General features: G+C 41.3%; 1 protein-coding gene across 1 annotated transcript in view; it reads right to left on the bottom strand.

The window, feature by feature from the left end:
• The window catches only part of LOC144818604 (broad substrate specificity ATP-binding cassette transporter ABCG2-like), a 413,780-nt gene that overhangs the window by 184,481 nt on the left and 204,919 nt on the right, over nt 1-24,380 (bottom strand). The window contains exon 8 of the mRNA XM_078676198.1: nt 20,633-20,737. Within this exon, the coding sequence (XP_078532324.1) occupies nt 20,633-20,737 (105 nt within the window). The remainder of the gene's footprint in view (nt 1-20,632; nt 20,738-24,380) is intronic.

Genomic DNA, 24,380 nt, shown 5'->3' with positions numbered 1-24,380 from the left:
GTCTCTAGTAAAGTGCACTATGGGTGCCAGGGCTGGTAATGCAAATGCTACTCGTGGGCCAGCAGCATTAATTGTGCCACCCACACAAGTAGCCCAAAAGAGAGAACTCAGGCCTGCCACCGCAGTGCCTGCGCACAGTTTGCTAACTGCCATGTTGTCCTGACAAGTGCACCCACTTGCCAGGCCTTACCCTTCCCTTTCCATGCACATCAGACACCCCTATAGTAGGCCCAAGGTACCCCCCTGGGCAGTGTGCAGTGTATGTGAAAGGTAGGACATGTACTGAGGTGTGTACCATGTCCTAACAGTGAAATACTCTCCATTTCATTTTGACCATAGGACAGAATAGGGAAGGCTGTGTAATATGTTTCCAGCCTATCTTCCCATAGGCTTAAGATGGAGAGGTGAAGTTTTAGTGTGCCTGAACTCACAATTTAATAAAACATCTTTTTGTGAAGGTAGTTTTTGAATTGTGTGTTTAGAAACCACGCTTTTAGAAGTGGCTGTTTTCTTTCTTCTAACAATTCTGTGTTTCTCAGCCTGGTTGTGGATTGACTGTATGGATTTGAATGTGATAGGATCTGGGAAATGTCTTGACCCAGGGGAGGAGTAGGTGAGACAGCAACAGGCTGACCTGCATCTGGAGTGTAGGAGTGAGGAGTAGCTCCCTGGATGTGAAGAGGGCTGGCCTGCAGTCATAAAAGAATGGCTCCACCTCCTGCTGAGTGATTGAGGAACTAGATACCCTCTATCAAAGGAAGAAAGTGTCACTGGCAGGGAGACACCCAGAACAGGTTTGGACAGGGGTCAGTGCCCCCTGAACAAAAATACTTCAAAGACATTTAGGGGTATAACTATAAGAGCTGAAACCCCTTAATGTTGGACTGATCAAGACTGAAAAGGATTAAAACTACTTCGTGGCCAAGAGGAACCTTTGCCAAGGAAGAACAGCTGAAGAGACTGAAGAGAAGGACTGACCCTTGCTGTGTGTTCTGGGGCTGGCCTGCAGTTTGCTGATTTAACTAAGGAGAGACTAATGGACTTTGATGTGTGCTGTGCCCACCTGCTTGAAAGACTTTGCTGTGTGCTGTGTCCCGAAGTAACTAGTCTCCAAGGGCCCGAGGAGAGCTGGCTCCATGTTGTGGAAACGCAGGAACATCAAAGTTTCCAAGTGTATCTCAGCGACGCTGTGTGCATGTGCTTTTTGAAGCCTGACAACTTTGTAAGCATTGCCCCGGAACTGTGTGGCCCGCAACACAACCGAGTCTCAGCGACGCTTTGTGCGTGTGCAGCCTGAGACTGCCGTGGGGTCCGTGGTGCTGGTTGGAAAGTACCCTGTGACTGTAGTGCCCCCGCAGCATGAATCATCGTCTGCACTGCTGTTTAGCGGTTTGTGGCCTGAGCCGTCATCGTAAAGGAGGCTGCGGTTCAAGATCCGCAATGTGCTGAAGGATTTGGTAAAGCTAATGTAGTAGTGAGGTAATAGTGATCATTATTCGCAAGAGGAATCTGCCCAAGACCGTCAGCAACGGAGGAGACAGCGCCGTAACCTGTCCGGCTACAGCGTCGCCTTGCATCGGAGCTGCGTCATCATCGGGCGCGCCCAGTAGGACGTCGGACGAGTGGGGAGAGAGAGAGAGCGAGGTAGCTCATCCCCAGGTAAGGCTTGGACTCCGGTTGGGAGCCGCAAGCGTGTGTGGGCTGGGGAGGCGTGCAGGAGCTCCCATCTCTCTCCTGCTGCATCGTGTAATGAAATGAAATTAAATGAAATGATTACGCACATGTATAGCGCACGACTACCCGTAGGCATCTCGGCGCTTGTACGAATACCGCCGAGGAACCCTTCCTGGCCTTTCCCTGTGAGGAGCCCACTCCTGGGCACCCCCAAGGTGAAGTCAGGCATCCTCAGCGTTGTTGGGGCCGTTGTAAAGATTAAGCAAGCTATTGCCCAGAGGTGCAGAGTGGGACTCATGATTAGAATAGGCACAAGGCGAGAATTATCGGTCCGAGGAAATTGAGCCCGAGACCTGCCGAGGCGGGAATTGAACCCTGGTCCCGGCCAGACTACTGCATCAGGGTCTGCCGCTCTAACCATTGAGCCACACTACTCTACTGTAAGTACTGGGTCGCCCTCAGAAGTTCAGGACTGTTGTCTGTGGTTGGGGCCTAGTGGTGCACTTCAAAGACCCTTTCAAGAAGCGTCTCTCACCTTCTGGAAAAAGAGCACCATTGTAATAAAATAGGACCTTCAGACCCACTCTTCAGTTCACTACTGGACCTACAGAAGGACTCTCAGAGGACAGCCTGCTGCTGTGACCTGCTGTGCATTGTGCCATACTGCTGCTGTACCTGGGAGGACTGCTTTCCTACCTGGAGCCTGCCTTGAACCCTCAAAGGTCAGTCCTGCATCTTCACCTGCACCTAGGACTACTAAACGTGACTCCAATGGCTAGTTTTCTAGCCTCCTGTTCAGAGCCACAGGGACATAACCGGCTCACACCATCTCAAACCTGCCTGATTGTATCCTGAAGTCCCAAGAGGTGTACCACAAGTCCTGAGCCCTTGGCTGTGGTGCTAAAGATCCCCAGATGGCCAATTTGCAAAACGGAGGACAACATTTGGCCAAATAGTGCCCAGAGAACTAGGAGGAGATTGGACCAACCAGCTTGTCTATCTGCCCAAGGTGCATCACTAGTCGGGATGACTTTGTGGCTACTCCCGCTACGTTCCTCTCAGAAACAGCAAATCTGTTTCAGTGGTCCTTCGCCAAAGGGTTATCCGACTTCGTGGAACTGTTTTCAGCTACAGCCTTCTGCTTCATCCCGTTGGAATTTTTCAATCTTCAATTTGGCGACTAAGTCTGAACGTAGAAATCTTCACCTTATGGAAGACTACATGGACTCCACTGAACCCCCATTGGCAAAAACCCTGTACATTAAATTTCATTTTGTGACCTTACCTCTGCATACATTCACCGCTAAATGGGGGCAACCTGATACTGACCCAAATATGGCCTGTTCTTTTTGCGCCCAAAGGAATGTATTTATCACATTCTATTTTTCTGCCAAGGCTGTTACAAACACAGGAAGAAGTGGATATTGCCTCTCTGTAGGACAATGCGGATTAGGGACTTCAGGAATGTTTCTAGAATCCTTAGATCCAATACAGCACCTTTGATATTATTGGCTGTGTCCCGTTTCTTACTGGGAGTGTGGAGAACCAGGCAGGGCAGAGTAAAACCCTGAATACTGTATTGCACTGCCCCTTGTTGTTGGTAATGTAACCTAATGGAAGTATTTTAGCACCACTGTCTAACTTAATGGCTCTTTTTAATGCAGTACTAATTCTTTATTGGAATTTAGAAGTACAAGTATTTAGTTAGAGCCTGTTTAGTGTAGCCCCAAGACTAGCAATGTTTACTAATCAGGCCCGGACTGCCCATAGCGGCCACCGGGCAATCCCCCGGTGCGCCGCACGGGTGGGGACCGGTTTTGTGCCCCTGGGGGCCGTTTTTGTTACAGGGCCGTTTTTACAGCATAGCTGCAAAATCGGCCCTGTAACAAAATTGGTCAAAACCCGGCCCTGGCAAAGAGCTCGGCAGTACCCCCAACCCCCCATGGGGGGTGGGGGAGGCCACCGAGCACTTTGCCAGGGCCGGTTTTGGTTCTCAGTCCAGCCCTGTTACTAATTATGCTTCTACTTTTTAGGATGGTTTTTAAGGATTCTACTGGTTTTATGGTTTTTAAAGTTTTTATGTGCATTTTATTTATGTGACCTTTTATGCCAGCATTTGCCAAATAAATATTATAAGTGAAATCTTCACTGTGGCTTTGACTCAAGCCATCCGACAACGACGCTCCCACCTTGGACACCTTCTGCAGTCTTGCCCCACTGAACTTTAGCTTCTCGGACATTTTTTCTTCAAGAATTTTTCTAAGTCAGAAGGTATACGCTGACTATGCCTAATCCACTTCTTGTATACGCACTGCACTCCATTGCGGCCAGCCTTAACTTTCGGCTTTGATCTGGTCTCACGCGACTAGGTCTCAGCGGTTGGTGCTTTGATCTTTTAGATGCTAGATTTCACTTTTAGAATCAAACAAGTTATTAAAATGTACTTTATTTTTCTCAATTGGTTTGGGATTTTTCTTGTACTGTGTTTTCACTTTATTACTGTTTTTTATTTTTATTTATTTATTGAGTTTTCCATACGTCAATATGAAAACATACATAAGTATTATAGCAGCTCCAAAGTGCATGTACAAACAGTACAACAAAGCAACCACCCCACAGTACAACATATGCAGAGCCTTTTGTTTATGCCACTTTATTACTGTTTGAGTGCTGCATAAATACTTTACACATTGCCTCCAAGTTAAGCCTAGCTGCTTTTTGAGCCAAGCTACTCAGGGTTAGGCACGGTTTAATTTTGTGACTTTTTGTGGCTCATTCTGGAAGGGATTTTGGCTGTTGCTTGACCAGGACCCACACCCCAGTCAACCAATAACCCAATTTCTCACACAGACCTTTTCCATTAAGTAACCCACTTTTGTGAAGGAATAAGTTGCAATCAAAAAAGTTAGGACCCTATCCATGTAGGTAAATCTACACGTGTAGATGTTCTCGTATACCTTTGAGTATTTTACTACTTTTGGCTATTCATAAAATCAAAGTGTAAAGTTACTCAGATGAAGTTACTACTACTAAAAAAGAGGAATTCCGAATCCAGCACCTTACATGGCCAACCACTGATACTGCAATACCCTCCTATACAGAATAATGGAGACAAAGATTAAATATAGAACCCCACAGTAAATATTGTTACATTAAATTATTTTAGATACCTAAAAATATAAATTCATGTAATTTAACTTTCGCTACACATTCCCTCAAGGAGAGCTCTGCACCGCTGGCAGAGATCTTTCTGTGGTAAAGTATATAAGAAAGAAAATATTTATTAGACTTGAGAACAAATTAGAAACCATGTTTTAATGTTACAAATAACGCACTATTATATATATACTTTTTTTTACTGAAAAACAATAGGTTTATGGGATGTCATAGTTAGAAATTAGCATTTTAAAAATCTTTTAATATTATTTTTTCGTTGTAGTCGAGTGTTGATTTGAGATCCCTGCCCATGTAGATTCCCAGATATTTAAGGAAACTTTTCTGCCAGGACAATCCTGAGTCCCCCAATACCGCTCTTGTTGTATGCACATTTAGTGGTTTGCACTCCGATTTGTCCCTGTTGAATTTGTAGCCCGATACCTGCGCATATTCTTCAATGGTGTTCATTAGGGCTGTTATCGAGGAGCCAGGGTCCTCTGTTGTGATGAGTATATCGTCTGCATATGCAGCTAGTTTAACCGTGTTGCCCATGATTGGGATTCCTTTTATTTCGGTGTTATTCCTGATCATGGTCAGCAGCGGTTCCAGGGACAGTAGGAAAAGTGCTGGGGAAAGCGGGCAGCCTTGTCTGGTTCCTCTTTCCAGTATTAGAGGCTCAGAGGCACCCCCGTTGACTACCACACAGGCTTTCGGTTCATTATAGAGTGCCATCACCATTCTTCTATAGTTGTCCCCTAGTCCGAACCTTTCCATGCACTGGTCGAGAAAAGGCCATGAAACTCTATCAAACGCCTTTTCGGTGTCGAGTGCGATCATGACTGCACTCATAACCATGGAGGACTTCCACAAAAAATTGGATATTCTGACAAACAAGTTCTTCTGTAGAGGAAAGAAAGCCAGGATAAGCCTACAGAAATTAAAGCTAATCAAAGCCCTAGGGGGACTCAACCTCACCAACTTCAAAACATTCCAGACAGTTTGTCTAGCCAAACAAGGGGTATACTGGCTCATGCCAGAGCAGGAATACACACCGGTATGGTTGGCGCTAGAGAAAGCAATCCTAAAAGGCCTTGCCCCTTAGTTCTACTCACGGCTAATAAGCACCCAGAGGCCAACAGCACCATACTAAAAAAACACCAAGAACACCCTCCTCAAAGTCGACAAAAGAATGGAAAAAAGCATTAGAAACACAAGATGGGAATCTATCTGGTCCAACACTAAAATAAAATACAAAGACAAGGTACTTAGTATTAACTCATGGTCTGAACGGGGTATCTCTACCCCCATCCAACTAGAGAGGCACAATACCCCGCTCACATTTGCCTTCCTAAAACAAATGCACAACCTACCGGACATAGAACTCAACAGCTTTCTAAAAATTAGGGCGGCCCTCACAAGAGCAGGCCTAAACAATGAAGTCCCATCAACCCATCAATACATGGCTAACCTAAACAAAATTGGCCACCAAACAGCGCACCCATATAAATTTGTGAGCCCGAGAACCACAAGATTAAACGCCAAAACAATAGATTATTGGGAGGCCTTACACAGTAGACACTTCAGTGAGAAGGAAAAGGTACAACTCTGGACATCAGCAGCAAAAAATAAAGTCACCCCAATCCTAGCACAAACGAAATACTGGCTCCTTCATAGAGCGTACTGGACCCCAGCTCGCCTGGCAGCTGTTGGGCTCTGTAACAACGACCTATGTTGGAACTGCCACAAACAAAAAGGAGACTTAGCGCACCTTATCTTTTAATGCCCCAAAGTCAAGCCATTCTGGGGGAGAATAAGGGAATTCATATATAACGTAATTGGGTACTCACCACAACCAGACTTTCTAGATGTAGTCACCGCTTTCATGGCTCCAGAAATCCAGTCAAAAAATGATAAACTGATTGACCTCCTGCTTACAGCTGCTGTTAAGACTATCCTTTCTAATTGGAAAGACACAGGGAAAGCATCCTTCAAAAGTTGGCTCAACTGGATCACTTTCCTAAGAGGAGCAGACAACATAACACTGAAACACTCACCCAGCTACCGCTCAAAAGGCGAGATGTGGCACTCCTTGGACAAATACCTTGCCGCTCACAAACCACCTTAAGCAGCCCACACGTCTCGTTACCCCGCACCTAGCCGCCTCCCATCGCAAGCTCTGGAATTATGGCTGCTAACCGTCACACTAATCTTCCTCTCCTCTCTTTTCTTTTCTTTCATTTCCCACTTTCTTTTTCTCCTTCTCGCGAAGGCAACACATAGGATCGGCAAAGGTAGCAAATGTCATAGCTCGTGAATGCATACCCATCTAATAAGTGTCTCATCATATCCACAGTATGCCAATTGCAACACCGACGGCGTTATAACGAGACCTGTATTGCCTTCACTATCTCTGTACTGTACCGTAGCTGTAAAAAGTTCGTCTAATAAAATCTTTTGAAATCAAAAAAAAAAAAAAAGAATTAAAAATCTTGGAAATTCACTGAAAAAACCACAGGTTTCAGGGACGTTATAGTTGGTTGGACATTTCACTCGTACAAAACCAGAGATATTCGGCCATTATAGTTAGTTGAGCTAACTATAACTCGCGCCCCCGCAATGCACTACTGATGACATCACTTATTACATCACTCATGACATAATCAGTGACATCATTGATGACATCACTCATGACATCTCAAATGAAAAGAAGTGCAGAAATAAAGAACAGAGGTGCAGAAAGAAGCACGCGGAGTGCAGAAAGAGGGAAGAGGGGTGCAGAAAGAAGCACAAGTGGTGCAGAAAGAAGCAAGAGAGGTGTAGAAAGAAGCAAGAGAGGTGTAGAAAGAAGCAAGAGGAGTGCAGAAAGAAGTAACAGAGGTGCTGAAATAGGCAAGAGGGGTGCAAAAAGAGGGAAGAGGACTACCTCCCCCAACTAGTACTGTGTCAGGAGGCACGTTTGCAGAGTGGTGGAGAAAGAGGCGGCGTGGCCTCTGAAGACCTCTTAGCAATCCCACTGTGTGGGACTTAGTGGAGATAACAGGAGGGGTAGTTGGCCACCAAGGACAACCTTGGGGGCCAACTAACCCTGTTATTACCTCCAGTAAGTCCCACACACCAGCATTGTTAAGTTCTCATAGCAGGACACGCCCCCTTTCCCAACCACTCTGCAAACGCGCTCCCTGGTGCGCTCTTGTAAGGGGATTAAAGTCCACTTCGCTGCTGGGGGTCCTTAGGGGCCAACTAGCCTACCTGACACCTCCAGAATGCCCCATATAGTGGGATTGCTGATAGGTGGACAAAGGCCATGCCCCCTTTGTCCACCACTCTGCAAACGCACCTCCTGGCACGTGCTTGGTAGGGGGATAAAGTCCTGTTCCCTCCTGAGGGTCCCTGGGGGCCAACTAGCCCACCAGGTACCTCCAGTAAGCCTTGGACAGCTGGATTGCTGGGAGGTGGTCCGAGGCCGCGCCCCCTTTATACACCACTCTGCAAACGTGGCTCCTGGCGCACTGCTGCTCGGGGGATGAAGTCCACTTCAGTCCTGAGGTCCTCAGGACACAAGAGGACCTCATCGCCCCACCAGCAGTGTGCCAAGAGGCGCGTTTGCAGAGTGTTGTAAAAAGGGGCTTGGCCTTGGACCACCTCTCAGCAATCCCACTGTGTGGGGCTTACTGGAGGTACCTGGTGGGCTAGTTGGCCCCTAAGGACCTTTAAGATTCTCGGTGACTTAATCCCCCAACCCATAACGCGCCAGGAGTCACCTTTGCAGAGTGATGCAGGAAGGGGGTGGGCCTCCGGCAAGATGCCGGCTTCTCTTTTAATTATTTTTTTAGAATGGAGGCTGTGTGGTCCCCCTTCTTTTGGTAATTTTTGGGCCCTGGGCCTATGCCTGTGCCTTTTTTTTCCAATTTAAAAAAAAAAAAAAGGAAAAGGGAAAGGGGCCGCCCCCCCCCCCCCGAGGCCGATTTCGGCCCCAGGGACCCCATGCCCCGGGGCATAGCCTCATCTTAAAAAAAAAAATTTAAAACGGGAGGCCACTACTGGCCCCGGGGACCCCATTCCCCAGGGCCTGGCCAAACTTTATTTCTATTTTCTATTTTGGAGATTTCCTGCTCTCGCTTCCACGAAGCAAAGCTGAATTTGCTATGACAGGAACATTATTTAAATTACATTGTGGGCTATGCTAGTATGAGATTGCATATTCAGTTATCAAACTGTTGAAATAAGAAATGTGAGATTGTAACACTATCTAATGATGAATCAATTCATTGAGCTTGTGTCAGCCCACCGGAGGGCACTAATGAAGGTTTAAAAATGCGTGAAAAAATTCAGGGAGTTTGACAATGGGAGAGATTGTCAGAGTGATAATGATTATAATCCGGTCAGAAAATATGATCCAAAATATGCAATTTAAATGATTGTTGAAAATAGACCCACTGGAGGGTAGGATTGCAAATGAAATATACCCCCTGTTACTTGATAGTGTAATTGAAACAGTTATGAGAAAGAATGATTTCTTAAGCAAAAACTACTTGTCCCAAAAAACCCTGTGCAGAGACCAGGAAATGATGTATTTGGAATGGTGGTGCACTTTATTTAAATTTCAGAAAAAACATGGTGATTTGGTTTCCTGTGAGCAAGGTCTTCGTAGAGACCAAAATGCGTAAGGTGTTGCTGGCTTGCTGTAAAGATAATGAAATAAACGGAAAGAATTATCACAAAGTGTATGATTACTTTGGTAAACCTGAGAGTGCATGAAGAAAAACTTCCCGTTGGGGAAAACGGGAATCTATATATATATATATATATATATATATATATATATATATATATATATCACGGCGCTCTCACCATCCGGTAGTTAAGCCTCGCTGCAGCTCTTCCTTCTGCTCCCAATTTAAACAAACTGCCTCTGCCGACGCGTTTCGAGGCCAATACGCCTCTTCATCATGGGCTGACATAATTGCACAAGTCAACCACCTCCATTTTCCACAGCCTTTATTTAGTATTACCCTCAGTGGGCGTGGTCAAAATCGTCAGCACGGTGGTGTGCTGGAAGTTGTAGTCCTAAGAGGGTTTGATAATCATTAATATCCATTAGTAGGTTTGCAGTTATGCCATTATTTACAGTCCTCACGCCGTGGAGAGGAGCTCCGCTTCGACAATTTGGAAGACTGTGGGATGGAACCTTTCCGAACCCTTACAGCGCGGTGTTTTTCTGCAAAATAGCTCGTTTTTCAAATTCCCTCCCTACTAAGGTCATCAACACGGACTGTAAAGGGAAAAATTACACTGAACCTACTGAAGGATATGAATGTTAATTTCACCTCCAAGGGAACTACATCTCCCAAGACACTGTTGTGCTAATGAACTGTGGCACGCCCACTGAGGGAGTTACACTAAATAAAAGCAGGTTTAAATGGAGGTGTTTGATCAGTGTTCTTTTGCGAGCCCATGATGAAGAGGCGTTATTGGCCTCGAAACGCGTCGGCAGAGGCAGGCTGTGAATTTTTGGGAAATGAAAGGCGAGCTGCAGCGAGGCTTCAAAACCGGATGGTGAAAGCACCGTGGTGTGCCCTCTCGGTGCTTTTGGGCAATTTGTTTGACATATATATATATATATATATATATAAATATATATATATATAAATATATATATATATATATATATATATATATATATATATATATATATATATACTTGAAGATGAAGGATCACAAGAAAACAACAGCCAGCCAGGGCAAAAATCTGGATCCCAAAGGATACAATGAGTCACAAAGAAATAAAATATCCAAGAAAGAAGTGACTCAAACAGATATATTCACCAAAGAACAAAAATATATATTTCCACTACAACGTTTCAGCTTCCGCCTTCCTCAGGTAGTTTCAAGATGGTAAGCTCAGTGGCTGCACAGATGACACAGCTGAATTTTCAAAAAGCATCATGAGTGAAGATTCCATTTGGAATGTGGAATCAATGCAGTCCTGAGAGTTCTTGAGATATGCAGTAATCAGGATGTATTGTCAGTGATGTTCAGTCCATCTGGATGCAATGATTTTAAACGGTACATCCATAAGTTTTCCCTGTAGTCCAGTAGTTCTTCCTTTGAGACATGTTCCACGGGGAAAATCTTCAAATCGGATAGTGAATGATCCACAAGGTTAAAATGATTGGCTACAGGCTGGTCAATTTTCTTATTAATTATTGCTGATTTGTGGTTCCTGAATCGTGTGCGGAGGTCATTCATTGTTTGGCCTACATATTGTTTTTTACAGCTTTGCCGTTGGCACTGAATCACATAAATAATGCATGTTGAGCGACATGTAAGATGCTGCCTTATTGCATAGGTCCTTCTGGTAACATAACTAGTAACTGATGATGTTTGTAAAAGGTATTCACACGTGATGCACCTTTTAGAGTCACAGCAATGAACCCCTGTATTTGTTACAGCTTGCTTGAGTTCAGCTCTCGCAATAAGAGAACGTAAATTTGAAGCTCTGCGGTAAGCAATGACTGGCGGTTTTGGAAAAACCTTTTGCAATTTTTCACAAGTGGACAGTAAGGGGAATGTTTTTTGCATTATATTTCTGTAGTTGGGAGCTGATGGATGATAGTCAACTACAAATGGAGTTCTGTGACTTTTGTTTCTGGCGTTGGTATTCCAAATAAGTGCTTCTCTGGGTAACTGCAAAGACTTGTCAATTTGTTGCTGTATGATATGCAGAGGATAGCCTCGCCTTCTAAATAATGTAGCAAGCTCCTGTAGATGGTCTTTACAGGTTTCCTCATTGCTGCAGATGCGTCGTATTCTGAGTGCTTGGCTGTAGATGATGCTCAGTTTAGTGTGATGAGGGTGACATGAAGTCCAGTTTAGATACAAATGAGCATCTGTAGGCTTGTGGTACAGATCAGTTGTAATTTTGTGTTCATGAATGGTGACTAGCACATCCAGAAAAGGGAGATGATGCTTCTGTTTGGAATTGCTGCTGGTAAATTTGATGGTAGGATGGATATTGTTGATATTAGCTGTAAATTGTTCTAATGTTCTACTTCCTGCATTCCATATTATAAATATGTCATCAATGTATCGTAGCCATACCAGTGGTTTGATGCTAGAAGTAGCAAGTATACTGTTCTCTAGTTTGCCCATGAAGATATTTGCATAGGATGGAGCCATCCGAGTACCCATGGAAGTACCTTGTATCTGCAGATAGTGTTTACCATTGAATGTAAAATTGTTGGATTTAAGGATAACTTTAGCAAAGTTGGTAAGCACATTTGTTGATTTTTTTTCACAGTTCTTTTACTAAGAGCTTCAGATAACGCCATTAGCCCATCCTCATGTGGTATATTGGTGTATAATGATGTAACATCAAATGTAGCCAGAAGAGTATCATCATCAAATGTGTAGGTTTGGCTTAATTTTTCAATAATCTGAAGGAAGTGACTGGTATCTTTAACAAATGATGGAAGTTCCTGTACAATGGGCTGGAGGTGCAGGTCAACAAATAAAGATAGTCTCTCAGTGGCGGTGTCATTGCCAGAGATGATTGGACGGCCAGGATTGTTCATTTTATGAATTTTGGGAAGCATATAAAATCTCCCAGGTCTTAGTTGGGGATGAACAAGTATATCTGCTGTTCCCTTGCTGTCCACTTGTGAAAAATTGCAAAAGGTTTTTCCAAAACCGCCAGTCATTGCTTACCGCAGAGCTCCAAATTTACGATCTCTTATTGTGAGAGCTGAACTCAAGCAAGCTGTAACAAATGCAGGGGTTCATTGCTGTGACTCTAAAAGGTGCATCACGTGTGAATACCTTTTACAAACATCATCAGTTACTAGTTATGTTACCAGAAGGACCTATGCAATAAGGCAGCATCTTACATGTCGCTCAACATGCATTATTTATGTGATTCAGTGCCAACGGCAAAGCTGTAAAAAACAATATGTAGGCCAAACAATGAATGACCTCCGCAAAGGTTCAGGAACCACAAATCAGCAATAATTAATAAGAAAATTGACCAGCCTGTAGCCAATCATTTTAACCTTGTGGATCATTCACTATCAGATTTGAAGATTTTCCCCGTGGAACATGTCTCAAAGGAAGAACTACTGGACTACAGGGAAAACTTCTGGATGTACCGTTTAAAATCATTGCATCCAGATGGACTGAACATTACTGACAATACATCCTGATTACTGCATATCTCAAGAACTCTCAGGACTGCATTGATTCCACATTCCAAATGGAATCTTTGTAGTAATCCAAATGAGAAAGCAAAGTAGTTGGTAGGTAGTTTATTCCAGAGAGACAGCTTGAATAACCACCCCCAGCAGAAGTCAGGTTAAAACAGTTATACAGAGTACATACAGAATGTTACAGTAAGAATGTGTCATATCAATTCCAATTAAAGGATAACAATTCTAATAGGGAATACTACACACCTTCCCCCTTTCAAAAAAACAAAAAAAAACAACTAAAGAAAGAAAAAGAGGTAGGGAAAAAAACAAAAAAATACTTAATAGAGATAATCATTCCACTTTGCAGGAATCTGCCTAACACGAGAACTTTTCCTCAAAACTAAATCAGCAACATTAGCATTTTGTAAAACAGAATTGTCAACATTTGTATCATTAACAATTCTAGAAGAAACGATTTGAGAAGGATCATCTATAACAGGAACAGGAATAAGACCATCCACATTTTGATCCCCACATCCAAAAGTATCTAGCATGGCAGAATTAGACACATCATCTTTCATAACAGAATTCTCGGATCTAATGTCAAAATGACTCATAAAGGAACCATTATTACTGGCAGATGGAGTAGAAAATTGATCCCCATCCAAGTTCAAATTTTTACATAAAGAGACTCTTCTGAAGTTCCATATCTTACCTCCTTCAACACGAACAGCTTTCGAAAAAATTTCAGTTACATTACAAGGATTAGACCACTTATTCCATTTATTTCCCAAAGATCTGCCAAACTTAACTCGCACCAAATCTCCAACCTCAATCTTCCTACTACGTTTGTTTAAGGATAAGTAGCTGTTTTTCATCTTATTTTGGTATTTTAACACTTTGTCTCTTACTTTGTCCAAATCACAGGGAGCTTCGTGAGGCAGCTTTACTTTCATCCACCAGGGAAGAAGTCTTGAACCAGGTTTCCTACCTCTAAGCATCTCAAATGGAGATAAACCTGTCACAGAATTGGGCGAGACTCGATAAGACAACAATGTGGCACGCAAAGATTTCCTCCAATCCAAAATACTTCTAATAGCCAACTGGATGGATTCCTTAATGACTCTATTAAAACGCTCCGTTTGACCATTAGCCTGGGGATTGTAATTTGACACTCTTTTGTGCACGATACCACACCTTTCAAGAAAAGACACAAATTCTTTACTGACAAATTGTGGACCATTATCAGACACAATTTCGTCTGGAATCCCCTCCCTGCAAAAAAACCTCATCTAGAAATTGAATCACTTGAGTAGAACCAATCTTGTCAACAATCTTAAGTTCTGGCCATTTGGAAAAGTAATCAATAAGTACTGAAGCAAACACATCCTTATGGGTGGACAAATCCATAGGTCCAATGATATCAATTCCCAACTTTTTCCAGGGACAAGAGACAAATTCAACAGGAGAAATGTCTACAGACAATGGTTTTACAGATTTGTCACTTTTGGTACAAGGCGAACAAGAACTGACCCAATTGTCAACCATTTTGTCAACTCCAGGCCACCAGTAGAATTCACGAATGCGTCTCTTGGTATTGGACATCCCCATATGACCTTCATGAGCCATAGAAATGATTTTTTTTCTCAATGTGACAGGAGGAATGATTTTATCACCCCTGAGTATAAAACCCTGATCAAACATAAGTTCATCTTTCACCTTATAAAAAGAGAGAACTTCACCGGACAAGTGTCTTTCTTGAGGCCAACCATATTGTAAGTAATTAACTACACAAGATAAGCTGTTGTCATTACACATTGCTTCTCTCCAACTAGTCTCAGATATGCTATCTGACAGGCCTGCATCATTACACCCATTAACATCATCAATGTTAAAAACTACATCAGAATCACTTCTCCAGTTTCCAATACTGATAGAATTGATCAAGGGTAACCTGGACATGCAGTCGGCATGCACATTCAAACGGCCAGGAACATACTCAACTATACACTGGAATTCCTGTAATTTAGCAGCCAATCGAGCTAGGCGTGCAGTTAGAGTCCTACCACCCCCTGCATTCAACATGTTAATTAAAGGTTTATGCTCAGTTCTTAGCCGAAACCTTGTTCCCCAAATAAATTGTCTGAAATGTTCAGAAGCCCAGGTACACGCTAACAATTCTTTTTCAATGGTAGAGTAGTTGTATTCAGCGCCCCGTAAAGTTCTAGAAGCATATGAAACTACATATTCCTCACCTTTATCTTTCTGCATTAAGACAGAACCCAATCCTACATTGCTTGCATCCACACACACTATGCATTCTTTACCCAACACGAACAGTCTTAAGAAAGGAGCATTAATGACTTCTTGTTTCAATAAATCAAAAGCAGATTGTTGATCATTGTGCCAAACAAATTTTACATCTTTCTTTAACAAAGTTCTTAAAGGGTGTACTTTTGAAGCATAGTCCTGAACAAATTTACTGTAAAATTCAGTAAGACCTAAAAATGATACTAATTGTTCCTTACTCGATGGTGCTGGTGCTTTTGATATGCTTTGGATATGATTGAGTTTAGGTTTAATGCCCTGAGAAGAAATCTCATGGCCAAGATACTCAACTTTGTTTTGTCTGAATTTACATTTGGACAATTTTAATGTCAAACCTTTCTCCTGAACACATTTTAAAACTTTATCAAGATTCTTATCATGGTCTTCAATATTTTTTTCATAAATCAGGATGTCGTCCTGAAATGCAATTGCACCCTCACAACCTTCCAATACAGATTTCATGAGCCTTTGAAACACAGAAGCCGCACTGGCTAAACCGAAAGGCATTCTGCAATATTGGAACATACCCTCAGGTGTGATGAACGTGGTTAAGAATTTTGATTCTTCATGTAATATCACTTGATGATATGCACTAGTTAAATCCAATGTTGAGAATACACATGCACCAGAAAGAGTGGAAATAAGCTCGTGTATGTGAGGTAAAGGATGTCTGTCAATCCAGATCTCCTTGTTTAAACTCCGAAGATCAACACACAAACGAAGTTCACCATTGCTCTTAAGGGACAAAACTACTGGAGAAACCCATGGTGATGATTCGACAGGTTCAATAATCTTTTTGGCAACTAGATCTGACAGAATCACTTTCAATTTGTCACGATAAGCTAACGGTACGTTTCTAACTTTATGTCGAACGGGAATGGCCGATTCATTAAGAATAATACAATGTTTAAAATTAGCAAATACTCCTAAATCATCGGTGAAGATGGAAGAAAATTTTCTCTTAAGTTGAATAATAAAATCATTCTCAGGTGGGACTACATAAACTGGTGGAGAAGCATTGGGGTCAAGTTTAATACCTAAATCATGTTGATGAGGCCAACATAAAATGGATGCACCTTTGGTAGCGATATATACTTTCCCTCTAATTTTTCTGTCCTTGAACTTGATATCAGCCCACATGTACCCTTCAAGATCAATTTTTTTTCCTGAGTACCCACCTGGATGCACATCAGGTGGAAGCAATTTTGCCTATGATAGTATACCAAGCACAGGAATCAATAAGCATAGATATTTCTTCCCCATTGATGATAATCATATCAGTTGGAAAACCCTTGCATTCAGAATCTCCAACACATAATAAAGTGTTAATTTCAGAAGGTTGCTCAAGATCTTCACATTCTTCATAAGACAATAAGTTTATCTTTTGTGAGGACTTACACATTTTGTTAAAGTGACCTGTTCTTTTACACTTTATGCATATCTTGTTCCATGCTGGACAACCCCTGTAACTCCCTACATGATCGTTGGCTCCACATCTATAACAAATAATTTGCGATTTTTTGACAAAAAATTTGTTTTCTTTAGTAAAGTTTTCCTTTTTAGGGAAAGATGAAGGTTTCTTATAATTCGAGAAATTTTTAATTAAAGAAACCTCAGGGACTACTACTTTGTTTTTTACTTCTTGACCTCTGATTTCACTTACAAACAATTCAGATTGCTCTATTCCTTTGGCAATATTTAACACAGCACTGAGGGAAGACTCAGTACCCATCCAAAGACGTTCTTGAATTTTCTTACTTTTTGTGCGCATCATGATCTGATCTCTTAAAACTTGTTCAAAATTTATAGTTTCGAAAGCACAAGAACCTGCCAAAGTGCGTAAGGCAGCTACATAGTTTTCGATGGATTCATCCTCTTTTTGTACTCTAGAGTAAAATTTAAACCTTTCCATGACAGTATTGATCTTTCTTCCAAATCTAACACTCAGTTGTTTTATGACAATTTAAAAAATGTTCAGATCTCCAGCACCAACATTTTCAACAGGAGGTAAATTCTCTAATTCTTTAAGCCCTGCACCTCCTAAACAATTCTTTAATAAAGCTAATTTTCTTTTTGGGGAACAACCATCCTCTTCAATGACATCTACATATGCTAGAAAAGTTGGATACCAAAGATCCCATTCCATTTTAGGATCCCCAGCTACAGGCAGAAAATGTGCAAGTGAGGCAATATTGTTTGACATTTTAGCGAAATGGAAGGAATTGTAAATTACAATAAAATTACTGAACTTAATATTACATTAGGCATAGAGGAAATAACATGTAGATTTCTTAAAATAATAAAAGTAGTCACCGAAGTCTGAGATGTTGAAAAATGTGGATACCAATCCAAAATAGAAGAAGTTCATAAGCAAAATAATGTACTACTGTTTTGTTAAAACGATTTCTAAGGAGACGAAATGCAAAAAAAATTGCCGATGTAGAAATCGTGGCAGTTACTATGGAGATGAGTGACAATATGAAATCAAAATGGCCGCTGAAACGCACACGTCAAGCGTAATGCACGCAATGACGTTGTTGAGAGTGTTGAGGAGAGATGCGTGTGAAGGCACAGTTCCTCGAGAAACGAAGAAAGCACACGGAAAGCGTTCCAATGCCTGAGCACGTTCCAATGCTTCGGTAAGTTTTCAAACAATGCGCCTTTAGAGCAGACAAGCAGTACTTCAAAATATATCAATAAAATGATGCCAAAAGTAAAATGAAGTCCAAACATAGGTTTACACGCTCTTGCCAAAGCGTAGATAGAGTTATGGAATTTTTTATTCGTCAAACAAACACGGCAAAACGGACATTTTACTCCCGCTGGTGCGATCAAGGCACTTAAAATACAGAAAACAGCCGCTGGTGCGATCTACACACGAACAAATAAGAAAGGAGAAGTAATACCTCTTATTTTTCTTTCATAAGTCTTCTTTCCAGATCCCATCCTCGTCGCCAAAATTATGTAGTAATCCAAATGAGAAAGCAAAGTAGTTGGTAGGTAGTTTATTCCAGAGAGACAGCTTGAACAACCACCCCCAGCAGAAGTCAGGTTAAAACATTTATACAGAGTACATACAGAATGTTACAGTAAGAATGTGTCATATCAATTCCAATTAAAGGATAACAATTCTAATAGGGAATACTACAATCTTCACTCATGATGCTTTTTGAAAATTCAGCTGTGTCATCTGTGCAGCCACTGAGCTTACCATCTTGAAACTACCTGAGGAAGGCGGAAGCTGAAACGTTGTAGTGGAAATATATATTTTTGTTCTTTGGTGAATATATCTGTTTGAGTCACTTCTTTCTTGGATATATATATATATATATATATATATATATATATATATATATATATATACATACATATACATTTTAAATAAAAGAAAATATGCTACAGCACCATTAACTCAATTTTACTTTAAAATGTCATTATTTTGTAATATATTAAATTACAATTATTTTTTGGAAGATTACATTTACACAAAATATCCCCATCGAAAGAAAAGCTTTTATAGTATTTATCAAAAATTATTTAAAGTGATGTATGGAATTAAACATACAAAGTATATTTAAATAAAAAATGAATGTTACATTCATTTGTACATTCAGAACTTATTAAAATATGTTTTAAAAATAATTTTCTTTTTAGATTTTTCGAACAATTAAATATATATATATATATATATATATATATATTTAACTAGATTAAATAATTTAATGTAAGTTGACAATATTTTCTATGGAGTTTTAATTTAAGTCAATACCTCCACTATTTTCTATAGAAGGATGTTGCTGTACCAGATGTTAGCCATATGTGGAGCTGAACTTACTCCAACTGACGCACCTTTTTCCAGCCACGCCCCCAGGTTCCTTCCGCATTGACTATTAAGAAATACATGTGTGAGGATCTCTCCACAGAATAGATAGGAGAGGTGGTGGTGGAGATTTAAACTTGTAGGTTTGTGTACTGTTTTAATACTACCATATATACTACATACAAAAAGCAGTTTGTGAATTGGGCCCTTAGGATAGAACATCAAGGGATCAATGCTCTCGCCATTAGATTCCGTTTCAAACTTACCTCTAAGGAATTAGCATTTTTCTTAGATCATATTGAACATTTTCTCCTCAGAGGTAACCACCTAGTCATACCACAAACTGCAATTTTTTCAGTTCTCTGGATATACAAGGGGCGGGGGAGGGCAACATATAGCTGTGACATTTTTGACAGAAGAAAAGACATCATATGAAGGAAAAGGGAGAGAAAGAAATTCTTCTCTGTTTCTCTATGAAGGCCATGAAGTAAGTGTGGGTGTACTGTTGACAGGAACGTGTCCTGCCATGATCTGTTTTAGAAACTGACTGGCCCTGATTAGCTTGAACATTGAAGGTAGTCATTGAAACTTAACTAAGAGATTTGTGCGCAAAAGATATCTTGAAATAATGTGGGCTTTTTGGGCATTTTGGTAACTTGGACTAGACAGTTTTAATAAATAAGGGCATACTTTATGCACAGAAGAAACTTGACAATGTCACAGTCGACTGCCCGAATTTAGATTTCAGAATTAACTATGCTTTTTATGGACATCCTCAAATTCAAATAACCCAGTGAACGTTTAAACTGTATAAAACTTTACACATCACCCAACAGGCTTTCTAAAATATCATTAAGTAATTTTAGCGCAGTTTTAAAGGTGGCATTCTAGTCTGGCCGTGGCTGTTTTAACAGTTTCTGTTCAATTATTTTATGGTGGGTAATGCAATTTACGGAAACTCGTCAGGTAAATACCAGGTAGGATATTAGATACTCCTGTGGTTCCTCTCGTCCAAATCCTTAAGGGAAACATGCAGTGTATTTGCAAGACAGACTGCTTTGGCCACACAATGCATTCTTTATTTTCATCTCAACATTTTGTGGTCTTTTATTCTCTGAGTGCTTAGAGGGGAGAGTTCTGACTGAGTGTGTGGAAATCCTTGTAGTGAAAATGATGTGTAGAACATAGGAGTAGTGTTCTAGGAAAAGCAGAAATAATCAATATGCTTTTTTGCCAAAATACAATTTGGAAACAACAAACATTTAAAAAAAAAATGTAAACATCATAAAATTTCTACATTATTTGTGAAGGTATGAAAGCAATGTTTTTATGTATTTAAAGTGAGGTAAACAAACTATATTCCTTTTATGATACTAACTGAAGGCAAAACTAATGTATGCAATGCCACCGTGTGACAAAGAGTAACTTATCTTTGCAAATATGCGTAAAAAAACAATAAAAATCTACACACCAAGATCCTCGCGATCCACATTATTAAATGCCACGGCCGTTGAGTCCCCATTGATGATATCCAGAAAAAAGTCTGCTGGGTTGTTGTATGGCTCACATTCATAACCTGCAAAAAGAAAATGTTTGCACAATGTATAATTTGCTGTTCTAAGAAAATAAACATTTGCAATGTCTGAAACTAATTATCCGAGTGTATGTCAATACTTGTTATTACTATGAATTATCATACAAATTAAAGTAGGCAAGAAGCCTTTGACAATCATTTTTGACATATATCTGGCATCATGCATTGTGCCACAGTATTTGGAGTGGTATAGCTATAGAAGGAAAGATCTAATACTGTTGTGTGTAACATTTTATTGGTTCAGTATTCCCTCCCCATTCAGGGTCCATGTTATGTTAACATTATGGTAAAATGCTTCTAGAGCGCAAACTGCTACCCACTCGGGGTTTCATGGCGCTTTTAGCAACAGATAAAGTTGATCCACGCAACGGTGGTTCAAACCAGCCACGTCTTAGTTAGTCTGCAACAAGTGGGCAGTGATGTGCAGGATCTCAGGTGTTCTAGCAGAGCGTTCCAGAGTTTAGGGAGGCGGAACAAAAAAGAGCGACCTCCCATGCATGTGAGTTACATCTCATGGAGGATTTATCCACCTGAAGTAGAGGATGTTAGCGTAGTCCAGGCGAGATAGGATGAGAGCCTGGATGACAGTTGTTTGGGCAGATATGGAGAATTTCCGTAGCCATTTCAGGTTAGCAAAGCAAGTTCCCGAGACCTTTTTTACCTGTGGCTTCATGGTGAGCTTATTGCCTACCAAGAAACGTAAGTTCTTAACTATGGAAGCGGGAATAGGGATATCACCCAGTGCCGCTGACCAATGCTGGTTTTTACCACGGATCATCACCAAGTAATGGTGGATTAAGTATTAATACTGCATGGTTTCCTCAGTTCAGAGCTGCAGTACAAAAAAAGCATTATAGCTTTTGTGCACAAATGGTGCAAAGTTTGAACTCTTCCTGAATCGAGAATACTGGCACACTCATAATGAGGGCCACAACCACCAGACTGTTGTAAAAGGGATTGCCTATAAGTAACTTTTTACTAATAACATTGTATTATAAAGAGATTTTCCACCCAAGAGATGTTTCTCTTTTTAATCCTTTTAATTACAAGCAATTCGTTTTCAATCAAGTGCCTGAGTCACAAAGATATTTGAGATTAGGGATCAGAGAAAGAGAAAGATAGGTTATTAGGAAAAAATCGGTTGTAGGAAAAATTGTGCGTTTTGCATCTTGAAAGTATATTGTCTGGGTTAATAGTCTTCAAAAATAAATTGTGTTATGTTATATTATAGGTTATTGGAAATAGCCCTTTCTGCAGAGCCACCACCAAACCTTTTACCTTTGTCCCCCTCTATTTGCTGAATTAGTTTGTGTTGGCTTTAGTACTCTGCACTTTACCGCATCTAAACCAGTGTTAAAGTGCTTGCACTCTCTCCCTACAACATGGTATAATTGGTTTACACCTGTTTGGCATATTTAATTTACTAGTACGTCTCTTGCAGAGTAATATATTATATACCCAGGGCCTGTAAAATAAATGGTACCAGTGGTCCTGTCTTTATGGATTAAACTGATGTCATTCTGTGGTGCAGGTCCATCTATCTATCTATCTATCTATCTATCTGTACCTAGATAATAATGGTACCCTTAGTTCAGGATTCAAAGCTTTTTAACAGGGAACAATATACAGGCAATCAGCCTTAGGGTGGTCATCCCCCAAACCTTTTGCCCACTTACCTCCAATTTTTGCAGGGGTTCGGTTTTGTTGGCCTAAGGAGTCTGTGCACTTTACCATTGATTACCAGTGCTAAAGTGCTTGTGCTCATTTCTCTAAACATGGATTGATTGGAATATACCTAAATGGCATATATAATTTACTTATAAGTCCCTTGTAGAATGGTATACCATATACCCAAGGCCTGTAAAATAAATGCTACCAGTGGGCCTGCAGCACTTATTGTGCCACCTACCTAAGTAGCACTCTAAAACTTGTCCCAGGCCTGCCATTGCAGCCTGCAATGTTACACTGCTATGTCAACTTGCCATTTAAAACCCCTTTCCGAGCCTTAAACTCCCCTTTTATTAAATATATGTCACTCCTACCATAGGCCTATGTAGCCCATAGGACAGGGTGCTGTGTATGTAAAATATAGGACATATACTTTTACCTTTTACATGTCCTGGTAGTGAAAAACTCCTAAATTTGTTTTTTTTGCCACTGTGAGGCCTATCCATCTCCTACAATAACATTGAGGGTTCCTTATTACATTTAGTAAGCTATAATTCCTAATTGAGGGGAGCTAGAGCTGTCATGTTTAGTACCTATAGAATTGGAATGAAAAACCTTTAATGCCAAAGCTGGATTTATTGTTACAATTTTAAAAATGCCATTTTTACAAAGTTGGCAATGTCCTGCTCTTAGCCCTGTGTGCCTGCTGACTGTCTCTGATTGCATATGTATTCCCCCTAGAAATCCACATACAATGGGAGCTTAGGTTCAACTTGATGGGCCATCCTAGGATGATGGGAAGGAGGAGCTGGGCACAACCTCACACTTATACCTGAATAGTCTGTGTTCTGTCCACACAAAAAGGGCTGCATAAACTCCTGTACTGAGTCAGGGCAGGAGGAGAGGACCTCTGTACACTTCAAAGACTCTTCTTTGAAGTCTCCCCCAATCCAAAGACACCACTGAGCATAAGAACTGGACCTCAGGTCCTACAACTTCGGTACACTTCTGGACCTGTGGGTAATCTGCCAGGAAGAAGGGCTGCTGCGCTGCTGAAGGATGGCCACTTTGCTGGACTGCTGCTTTGGAAGGACTGCTTTCTTGCTGTGCTGACATGCTGCCCTTCCGGGCTGGGTGAGAAGGACTGGACCTGCATCACTTGACCCAGAACCCAGGGTGACGCCAAGGACTAGTTAGCTGGCCTCCTGAACTAAAGTCTCAGTTGGCATAGAAGACCTGCACCGGGACTCTGCTGTCAGTGAGTCTGCCCTGTCAAGTGGTGCCACCCCGTCCTGGACCCTTGGAAGTGTGCCTAAGGTGCTTGTTTCAGGCAAACCCACACATTTGCTCTCAAACTGGCACATTGGCGCAGTTGCGTGGATAGGAATTGGTGCATCGCACCTGTTGCATGACCAAAAACACAAAGAGGAAAGTGTGGGGATGCACAGCTGGTTTTTCAAAGTTTCAAATTTGTTTGGGAACAAACTTATGAATCACAAGTCGGGTGCTCCACCAGGTGTCGTGTCCGTCCTGAAACTCGTCAGTAAAGTAAGTACTGTTCAAGTGCCACTATTAACCTATAGTGGCATCCCTGCAATGTGGGCACACCTTAGGTTCTCTTGAAACGAGATTCCACAAAGATTGGTATCCCATTTTATTCATTATTCTTCATGATAAATGTTCAATACAGTGTGACATTCAATAATCTTAGTAAGTATTCTTTCAATCCATCATATTTCGAAAAAGGTGCCAACTGCTCCAATGCATTTCGGGTCATTTACCCTTCGTCTGGGAGCTGTGTCATCCGCTGATGGAGAAATTTAATATTTGATCAACTTCGTGTCTGGGTAGTTCATCGAAATCTGTATCACTCGGCAGTGAATAAAATGTGATACCAATCTTTGTGGAATCTCGTTTTAAGAGAACCTAAGGTGTGCCCACATTGCAGGGATGCCAC

Source organism: Lissotriton helveticus, chromosome 2_1 (genome assembly GCF_964261635.1).
Source record: "Lissotriton helveticus chromosome 2_1, aLisHel1.1, whole genome shotgun sequence".
NCBI classification, from domain to species: domain Eukaryota; kingdom Metazoa; phylum Chordata; class Amphibia; order Caudata; family Salamandridae; genus Lissotriton; species Lissotriton helveticus.
This window is presented reverse-complemented; position numbering and strand designations above follow the sequence as displayed.